General features: G+C 37.4%; 2 protein-coding genes across 3 annotated transcripts in view; both read right to left on the bottom strand.

Annotated features, from left to right (window-relative positions):
* The window catches only part of LOC307015605 (N-acetyllactosaminide beta-1,3-N-acetylglucosaminyltransferase 3-like), a 7,951-nt gene extending 5,840 nt beyond the window's left edge, over positions 1-2,111 (bottom strand). Inside the window, exons 1-2 of one of the 2 annotated variants that reach the window (XM_079644320.1) lie at positions 1,645-2,111; positions 1,291-1,479 (exon numbers count right to left, since the gene is read on the bottom strand). The gene's annotated coding sequence lies outside the window, so the exon portion shown is untranslated. Of the gene's footprint in view, positions 1-1,290 lie in introns of both variants that reach the window. The other variant, XM_079644319.1, reaches the window with a different exon arrangement.
* Positions 2,112-2,268: 157 nt separating this feature from the next.
* On the bottom strand, positions 2,269-9,884 carry LOC307015603 (N-acetyllactosaminide beta-1,3-N-acetylglucosaminyltransferase 3-like). The gene is made up of 2 exons (XM_079644317.1): positions 9,762-9,884; positions 2,269-5,832 (listed from the first exon to the last, which is right to left on the bottom strand). Exon 2 carries the CDS (start codon positions 5,820-5,822, stop codon positions 4,671-4,673), a length of 1,152 nt encoding a protein of 383 aa, XP_079500443.1. The 5' UTR covers positions 5,823-5,832; positions 9,762-9,884; the 3' UTR covers positions 2,269-4,670.
* Between the last annotated feature and the right edge of the window lie 351 nt (positions 9,885-10,235).

The following is a 10,235-nucleotide window of genomic DNA, read 5'->3' as shown; positions in this document are numbered from 1 at the left end:
TATCAGCCACCATTTTGGCAGTAAACATGACGACGGCGCCAGCGTTTTCCTACCGTGCGAGTATACATCTCATTTTAATTCAAGTGAAATTCGGCTTTATAGTACAAAATTAGAAAGATTAAATATAAGCAACCCATATAATGCACCCGGTGTGCTTTTCAGAGCATAACCTCCTGCTCTGAAGACGATGTACCCGACTTGCGCTACGCGGACATCCACAGCTATCTTGTAAGCTTTCCATCAGTGTACTCAGGAGACTCCCTCAGAGCTTACAAAAGCTTGGAGGCTTACAAATGGTGTCAGTCCGGCTTCGTAAACAACATTCAACTGTGGAGTCTTACATCCAAAAACTTCGGCATCATCACTGCAAGGGTAAGTATTAAATTATTCCAGTTTGATTCACGTTATCATTGTTTGTTTATTAGCTTGTCTAGCTACGGCAGTGTCACGTTAGCATGTTTGTTTATTAGCTTGGATAGCTACTGCAGTGCGTCTGAAACTAGTTTGTATTTTTGAACGTACTCAACCAAAGTGGCTGGCGTTTTTAACCTTTATTTATCTATTTTTGAATTTCATATATAGGTTAATCACTCCCAAAGGCTTAATGAAAGTCAACTAAAGCCATGGGTGGTGGTCAGGAACGACGGTGTTGTGCTGGGAGCCCACTGCAACTGCACAGCGGGACTCGGGGAGAGCTGCTCTCCCCGAGTCCCGAGGAATATTTTCAACACGGGTTTGTTTACCACTAGCTTGCTACAAGCTAACTGGCTAGGCTGCACCAGAGCCACACTTGTTGAGTTAAAAAGGGACATCACAGAGTCCGTTAGCTATAATAACTGGGTGCTAGATTCTACTTCGGTAAAAATTAAACTGACCAGAAACTTTTTGTAGCATTGTACTGTATTCCTTCACCCACCTGATATGAAGTGATCACTGCATAAGCGAAAGCAAACGGCCAGGGGTTCCCATCTTTCAGTCTTGTTCAGACGGCTCCTGGCTCTTTTAATCGCTGCGATCCACTTTTCCCTCCTCTCCGCGTCTTTTGGAATGCGATAATAAGATACACCTTTCTTCTTCCCACGCCTATTTGTGCAACCTGGTGCACAGCAGTTATCCACCATCCTCGACAGTCTGCCAGTGCCTGCCAATGAATTTACTGACGCGATTACTGCCAAAATGGCTGCCCCCTTCGTTTCTCGTCACGTGACCAGCATATGTGACATCATCCGCAGGAGCTCTATACTGGAGAGAGTATGTGTAAAAAACCAGGAAATAAAAAAAAGAACTCACCTTGTAGGAAACCCGCAAGAAAAGAAGCATTCGAGCTCCACACTGTGTCAGAAATAATCCTTGAAGTGGTTTGGAACATGATATGGCATTTATCACGGCAGCTGTAACTGAATCTGAGCAGACAGCCTGCTCTTCACAAAATTCAAAAGGGGGCGGGGCCAGCGGAGAATCAGCCATTCTCTAACAGGGCTGAAATAGAGGGATATGAAGGATGTCTAAAATGCATCATCTGTTTGGTATTTTATACATTTATATATCTGAAAATAGCTTGATAGGAGATCTTTAAAAATGATGATGAATCTTTCAATTCTGTTCAAAAACAGCAGAGGGGGCTGTTGCTTCTTAAGTGGTTACCTTGCAATTTAGAGCAGCACAGTTTGCTGGAAAGCCTTCAGCTCAAATTCAGAGCAGCATGGTAGCTTGCAGCTGAATCCAGAACAGACCCTTTTGTATCCAATCAAATGTCACTTGCAGTCAGACGCCCAGCAGAGATTCAACACGCTATGCACACCAAAGAGTAAAAACAACAGTGATGCGTGGTGTTATTTATTTACCTTGTTTGAAGGGTTGATTGTCGCAGGTTGATGATGATGATCCAATCAGATCTAGGTAACACAACTTGAAAACTAATAAACTCTGCTGGCGTCTTCCTGTGATAACTAATGAGACCTCTGTGACGCCATCCTAACTGAGGCATAAACCAAAAAGATATGGAACGAGTTATCAAATAGTTACATTAAAATAACAATGACTAGCAAAGGTGGGAAGTAACTAAGTATGTACTCAAGAATTGTTTTTAAGTTCAATTTTGTGATACTTACTTGAGTACTACTCCACTTCATTCATTGTGTACATTAGTTACTTTGCAGAGTTGGATTAATGATTTATGAAATATAGAAAACACTTAAATAAGAATTTAGTTACACCTGGACTAACATTCACAATCCTGCAGTATACAAAGTCATTCAAACTAGCTGCACCTTTACCAGCTTTGATAACACTTTAATGATCAATAATTATAATCAAAACAAATAATGATTCTGAAATGAAGAATTTGCATAATAAGTACTTTTACTTTTGGTACTTTAAGGATATGTTGATGCTAATACTTTTGTACTTTTACTTGAGTAACAATTTGAATTAAGTTCTACTTGTAACAGAGTATTCCTACACTCTGGTACTTCTACTTTTACTCAAGTATATTTGAGTACTTCTCCCTACTCTGTTGACTGGGCTACTACTACACCTTCTTCACAGTGGGCATTCCAACTCTGAAGAAGGTGTCCAGGCTCTTCTGTTGATATATTCATTGATTTGAGAAATCCTTAATCTTAAAATTCACGTGTTGTAACTCACTTTGGATACCACTCGATGAAATATCTGTGTAATGTGTATGTATGTTGGTCTCCTTATAGACATTACCATACCGCTAACTTTTGCTCCATAAGTTGTGTATTCCACGGATGTTGTATATTGTGCGCATTTCTTTTGTGTGTTAATACATACTCCTTTCTTAAAATCAGTACAAATATGTTTTCCTATTTTTTATTTCTTTTAAGTTTGAGATTCAGCTTTATTGTCTTTATACAATTTCAGAAGCCCCGCCCTCCACCCTGCACATACAATGAAACGTATGTTAATAATTATTAAATTAGTTGAATAGAAAACTTACCCAATAAAATAGGCAATCCAATAGAAAAACATACATAAAGTGCCACAATCCTCGCATGTAACATTTCAGCTGAAAGGGAATATGTCTTTCTTAGAAAAATATTAGAAAAGTGACAAACTTTTTCTCTTTGTCCAAAAGAAGCCTCCCTATATTTCCTTGTTCTCTTTAAAAACTAAAATGACAAATAAAATCACTGCTGAAGTACGAGACACAAATATTAAACAACCGACTACTGTTACTGTCATCAGTAGAAAGGTTTTCCTGAAACATTGTAACATATCTTCATCGAGGTACAATAGTAAGTACAGTTTAGTTGAACTGCGGTCTGTACTCTGTACTGTATGTAACATGTTCATTATTTGTGGATTGTATATTCATACTGCAGTAACATATTTTGGACAATAGAGGGCACCACAGTTCCATATTCCCTGTAGAAGCCAAAGTTATACTGCAAACCCTACCACCCAATTCTATACATCCACACACAAGTTATCATCTTACTTTTTTGGATTGTACTCTGCTAGTCAGAAAAAAGTAAGATGACGCTGGTATTTGTGATACAGTTTCATCTCTATGACAGAAACACAGTAAGAAGTCAAAACATTCACCAAACTACAAATAAACAATGGCAGGAAACAAGCAGGTAAAACTGTATGGAAAAATTGATGGGTTAAGAACGTCTATCTTAAGAGGAAAAAATCCCTGCAGAGAGTATTAGGTCTGAAAACATGGTGAATCTTGCATAGTAACTGCACAGGAAGAAACACTAATTTCCTCTGTGAGTTGATGGCTGCTTTATTGAGAAGTTTGGTTTGTTTGGTACTCAGCAAATCTGATGTCATGTTCTCTGCTGATTATTAACCTGTTGCTTTTAAACAGGAACTTCCTACAGGTTAGCAATATTATGCAAACAGGTCCTGTGTCCTTAATCTGAGCTACCCATTCATTTTCTTTAATTTGAGAGGAAGTGCAAAAAATGACTTATTGGTGTTGGAATGTATACAGAGCTCTGCACAGGGCTCTCGCCTAGATGTGTAATACATAGTGCACATCAGGATTACCCTGAACAAGGTTAAGCAACACGATTATATTAGTACAAACTACTTTTGTATAAAATCAAATACAAGTTTGATGATAAAACATCTCAAAATAAAATATTTTCTTAACAGCAGGAAAATAGAATGGATATCTAACAGACACATTTTAAAAACATGGAAATCAACTTTCTCCTACAGTAATCTCACATGAATATTTTAATTAAAGACCCCTTTACATATATCTATTCAATATAAATATTAAGAGAGAAGATTTCACAGTATATCAACTGTTCTCCAGAACATCCTTTGGCAATATGACAAAGGCTTCTGGTTTAAAAGAACATGTAGAACATGCCTGTTCCTCTCTAGTCAAGTTACAGTTTACATTCATATCTGTCAAAAATGTCATCACTTTGCATCCTCTGACTTGTCAGTTAGATGTAGCCAACAATGACACAATGCAAGTTTTGCCACCCAATTTTTAAATCCAGTGAAAGCTCAAATCTACACTACTGCATTTTAATCAGATTTGATGACAAAATAATGCTTTAGCTTGCAGCCGGGCAATGGTATAAAACGGGTTCTCCTGATGGAAAGTAATACCTGATCTAACATCCCAAGAGCAGGTGCAGGAAACAAAGAGTCAAACAGCTTCTGTCACAGCCTGTAAACTACAGTTTGGCCCTGCTTAAGGTTTTTTTTGGACCACATTCCAGATTAGGATCATTTAAACTGTTCCACATAAGATACAATTGAGGTGAAAGGAATCTGTGCACCAGTAAAACATCCTGATAAAAGCAAGGATTATAAACATCAAGTTTTCTGGAGGGCATGTACAGTCCTGCTGTCTTCACACCCATATGAGAAGCGGGACTTAGTGCTGCTTTGGCCAGACACATCCCCATGTAAACATCGTCAATGGGAAGAATGGTAATGGACTGAGACATGTTGTATATAACCATAGCTGTATAACCAGACAGGAGGAAGCCCCCACCACCACAGTAAGAGGGATATGAGTTTGACTCCTGCACCTGCACTGGGATATAGTATTTGCTCGAAGATGCTCTTATGGGCCCTACGTTATGGATCAGATGTCCAGCAAAGAGGTGTTTGCTTCCATCGTTGTCCTTTAGGCCTTGGAGATACTCTACCATGTTGTTTGTGTGGGCAAAGACGTCATCGTCACCATTCAGAAGGAAGCGAGCATTTGGACAGTTTCGTTCCATCCATTCCAGGAAGAGGATCTGCTTCAAGGTGAGGTTGAAAAATGAATCATGAAAGTCCCATTGGATGATGTCATTGTATTCACGTTGCTCTACCTTGAGTAGTTTGTTCAGTCTCTCTTTCTCAAAACCAGTATCTGTGGTCCCTGATATGAAGACCCTCCGGATCCACACACCATTGTGTAGCCTCTCTTTAGCCCAGGTTTTACGCAGCACCTCTCGACGGTCGTAGTTGCCAGGGGAACTTTTAATGACCAGCAGAAGGAAGACTTCTGCAGATTTATCAGCTCCTCCACATTTGTCAGGAAGGTCCAGTAGCATGGGGAAATGGCGACAGTGTCGATAATAGAGAAAGTCTTGGATGTGCTGAGGAAGAGTTTTGAAGCCTGTGATGTTGGCAGCAGACATATTTTGTTGACATTCTGTCCAGGAATACACATAGGGTTTTTTTTGTATCAGTTGCCTTATTTGACGTTTATCTTCCCTCACATCTTCTTCGAGGTTGAAGATTTTGTTTTCAATAAAGTCTTTACAGAGATGGAGGACAAACAGACCAAGAACTCCTGCCAGCAAGAGAGCTTTTGCACGGATGTTTCTCATCCTTGAATCTCTGTAGTGACAAAACAAAACAGTGTTATTATCAAAACTGTATGACATAAGTAAAAAGATTAATTGGTATTTAATTCCTTAGTTAAGTTCATGGATAGCCCGTCCTCAGGCATTGCAGCCACTGCCACACTGTACCAGTTCAATATGCATTAATGTTGAAGGCCAAAGCAAACCAGGAGCTGATTAAAACATATTATATCATGCTAAACTGACCCCAGTTTTATTTTCCAAGGAGATGATCCAAGTCAGATTTAATCACAGCAATTTAGCCGTTTGATAAAGACAAAATGTGAATGAAAAAACAGCCTCGAGTCTCTGACAATGTTCATTTATATTCCCCACATAATTAAAAGTGGGGTAGGTAATTTTGGAGAAACCAGCTTGAGTGCGCTAGAATTTGAAAATACACACGACACACACGAACGCGCACATGACCAATGAGGGCACGAGATAAATGCGTGCACAGATGGAAGGCTGACAGGCAGGTAGGCCATCCAGTTATTTTAGCCGGGCCGGCTAAAATGATTGGTCGTGCTTTTTACTACGGCTTCCACAGATGACATTTTTTAATGGATTTTTTGTCAAAACACTTCAGATATTCATTGCTATCGGGATGTTAAGAGCATACCATGGAATATAACAAGTGTATCCCGAGCCGGTTTCTCAAACTTACCTACCCCACCTTTAAGTGAGTTAATGTGAAACTAAACGATAAGGATTGTGTTTAAATGGCTGATTTATCTGTGCTCAAAGATATCAAATCTTTATTGGCCTATAAAAGTGTCCCAGACTTAAGGTTTGGCATTCTGAATCATCAGAATTATCAGAAGTTAAATATCATAAAGTTCCTGGAATGTGTAATTATCAGTATTTTACATTAAGTAGTTAGCAAACTGAAAACTCATCTCTTTAGACTCCACTTTGAGCGATAGAATTACTAACAAAGCACTTATATACTAATAAAGGACTGGCTTATCTAAAGCCAGTTGAGTAGCACTTGAAATGTTTGGCTCTATGAAACTTGATGTACTTATATGATTCTGTTTTCTTCAAGGTTGTATCTTCCTGGTCGAATGCACTTATTGTAAGTCGCTTTGGATAAAATTGTCAGCTAAATGTAATGTAATGTAATGTATCTAGTTTGGTAGCCTGTTGATCTTCCTGAAATGTAAATGTTACACTATGCTCATTCTGCAGAAGAGTGGAGCTTTATTTCAACCAACACATTGTTTAATGGAGTTGCCGCAAACAGTCTGAAGGTGGTTTGAAACATGTTTTTCTAAATTAGAGGCGGGAATATAGATGATGGAGTTAATTTTGAGATCATTTACAATATATTGCAAATAGAAGCATAGACTTTGAGCATTTACTGTTGATAGGAGATTGTATTTACCTGACTTGAGACTACATAGTGACTATTTTGGCTTACACTCACCATAAAAAACACAGAGAAGCTGAATGTCCCTATAATGAAGCTTTCACACATTTCATATTACTGCTTTGAATAACAAACAGAGAGCAACAGGAGAGAGCAGACGGTGCCTCAAAGCAGACATGAGGTGGCTTGGCATCTGCCCCACAGAATCCCTACATGCTTTACTAAACCAGCACATGGGCGGAAACAAATCTAATGCTGTCATGTCTCTTCAAAATGGATGGAATATGTGACAAATACATGATGTCAGACATTAAAACATCAGCACAAACCAATTAGGCCTACAGAAAAACATGAGAAGAAATGGGGAGGGTCCACCAAACATGAACCTTAACAGTCAAATGACAAAACACTATAGCCTCACCCTGTTAATCCACTGGGAAATATGCAGAATGTATGTGCCAATATGCAGACACACAACTGACTGTTTGCATGAAACCTAACAATACACTACAATGGGTAAACAGTGAATATGAGAGCTGGTAGGACTTTTGTGGAGTTTTTTTCTTCCTTACATTTTTTTAAATCATATATCATGGTAGTCGAAAAACTTATACTTTTTGTATTTTGTTAAGACTTTAGGAGGTCTTGAATTCAGTCATTCTTTTCTGCTAGGCAAGGCAAGGCAAGTTTATTTATATAGCACCTTTCAACACAAGGCAATTCAAGATGCTTTACAAAAATGAAAGACATTCAGACAAAGGCATTTAAAAACAGTCATTAAAAAGAAAAGATAATAAAATAAACATTAAAAGAAAAGATACATGAATAAAAAGTTACAGTGCAGTATAAGCTATGAATAGTTCGCACAGAAGTTCCACTTTACTGATGCCTTTCTTTGAGGTTTCTCCAAACATGAGCTGTGTACGCTTGTATGGCACATACGTCCCGAGCAGCATACACAGAGAAAATCAGCCAGGACAAAGTCCCCAGACACTGATTCCCTGGGGTTATAGCCCCAAATGTTCATTAACCAATGCTGTTAACAATATACTAGGTGTTTTTCCCCCTAGCTTCCTCATAACTTTGCATTTACTTTGTGTTGATTAATGACGCATGAGCCATTCAGGCAGTGATGATCTGGCCTCTCTGTGGTTGCCATGGAATTTCTACAATGAAAGTGGTCATTAGAGTGACGAAAGACACAGACTGACGGGAAGACAACTAACAGAATATTTTACACCCGGACTAAGTAAATGAACTAAAGGACTGAATATTTAACTTTATATTTTGTAATTATTAAAAATCTGCAGTTTTTTCAGATTTAAGATATAAAATAAATGATTGGTTTACAAAACATTATGCATTACACTAGGTTCAATTAACACACACAGCTCTCTTCCGACTAGCTACAACACTAGCAATAAATACAGTTTATTATTATATTTATTTATTCATATGCCATGCACACAGGCACACAAGTGTGAAAAAACAGCCTTGGTCTAGGTTCCCTTTCAATATGCTGCTGAATCAGTAAAAAGTTGAAGAATTTAGAATTGGAGAACTATGCTCTGAATGTTGTTGAATCGGCATTTACATGAATATAACAAAAAATATGAAGTCTTGAATAAACCTGGAAAGCTCCACATCAATCTGATACAACTTTAAAATGCAGCGTACACATTGATGCATTAGTAAGCATTACTAGAATTTAAGATCAGGTTAAACATGAGCTATTAGATTTCAATTGCTTTTCTGTTGATTGTAAAGTAAAAAAAAATAAAGTAATATGGAATAATTATGTATTTTTATACATTTAATATATTCATATTTTACTGCAGAACTAATACTTTTACTACCAATACTAAATATCTTTAGCTGCTCCCCTGCTGATAAAATAATCTTGGATAAAATCAAGGGTTGATAGATCTAAGGTGTTTTCTTTCAGCAGAGCAGGCTTCATTACTTTTACTTAAGTGATATTGTGAATGATTTTAGCTTATTAATAAAATAATATTTTACATCGTTGTTTTGGTAGCCTACTTTTTGTTCAAGAGTCTAAATAGTTAACGTCATGTGAAACCATAGTTTTCATTTTTTTTTTATGAAAAGGGAGTCTTTATTTGATCAGGTGACATTTAATTTGTACTTACAATAGGACATAGTTATAACATTATAGCCTATTATACCTTGTATCACTATACGGTTACAATAGCTAATTATAAAGAAAGGACAGTATAAAAAACAACTTTCTTACAACTAGGCCTACTACTTTTTGAGAAGAACGTAAAAGAGGAAATAGCCAGGTTTTTCGGTCAGGAGCGTTGTTTTCCGACCTATCATAACATTTTATATTTACATTTAATATGATATATCAATTATCCTAATTAGATTTGCTGAAATCTCATCTAACATATTTTACTTTTATCGGAAATAATGTCCCGTTACTTTAAAACGGAAGCTCTCTCCACTCTAATATAGCGTGCTGCTACGTTACAAAAATATTTGGTTTTATGAAGTTGGTTTGAATAAATAACTAAGTGTAGGGTACTTACAGTTATAGTTCCTCCTGTGAGTCTCTGTAGCCAAAGATTATCGCTAGTCCACAGCTGCATGATTTGTGGTCTGGACTAATGTCAGCGCGCTGGGCGGTGCCCGTTTCTCATGATGGACCTCTGCGTCAGGAGGACTGACTGTCCATACTACAGATAGAAAGATAGAACAGATCTATAGATAGATGTATGGATAGATAGATTTATAGATGGATAGAAAGATAGATATTAATTATTTATTTTCAAAACAATAACTTCAAATCTCTTTACTATTATTTTTTTGTTCAAAACATAAATTATTTAAACAAAGCTGATAGTGTTAACATTTGATTTTTGCTGTCATTGGCAAATTAACACAACACACAATAACTTGGTTTTGAAGCTCAAATGTGATACTTCATTGAGTTTTCCAGACATGCCACATTTGTGATGTCCCAGGAGACAGTGTTAAGAACTCAGGCACTTAGGAGGTAGGAC

This window comes from Notothenia rossii (genome assembly GCF_949606895.1).
Source record: "Notothenia rossii genome assembly, chromosome: 1".
NCBI lineage: Eukaryota > Metazoa > Chordata > Actinopteri > Perciformes > Nototheniidae > Notothenia > Notothenia rossii.
The sequence above is the reverse complement of the archived record's forward strand: the minus strand, read 5'-3'. Positions and strand labels throughout refer to the sequence as shown.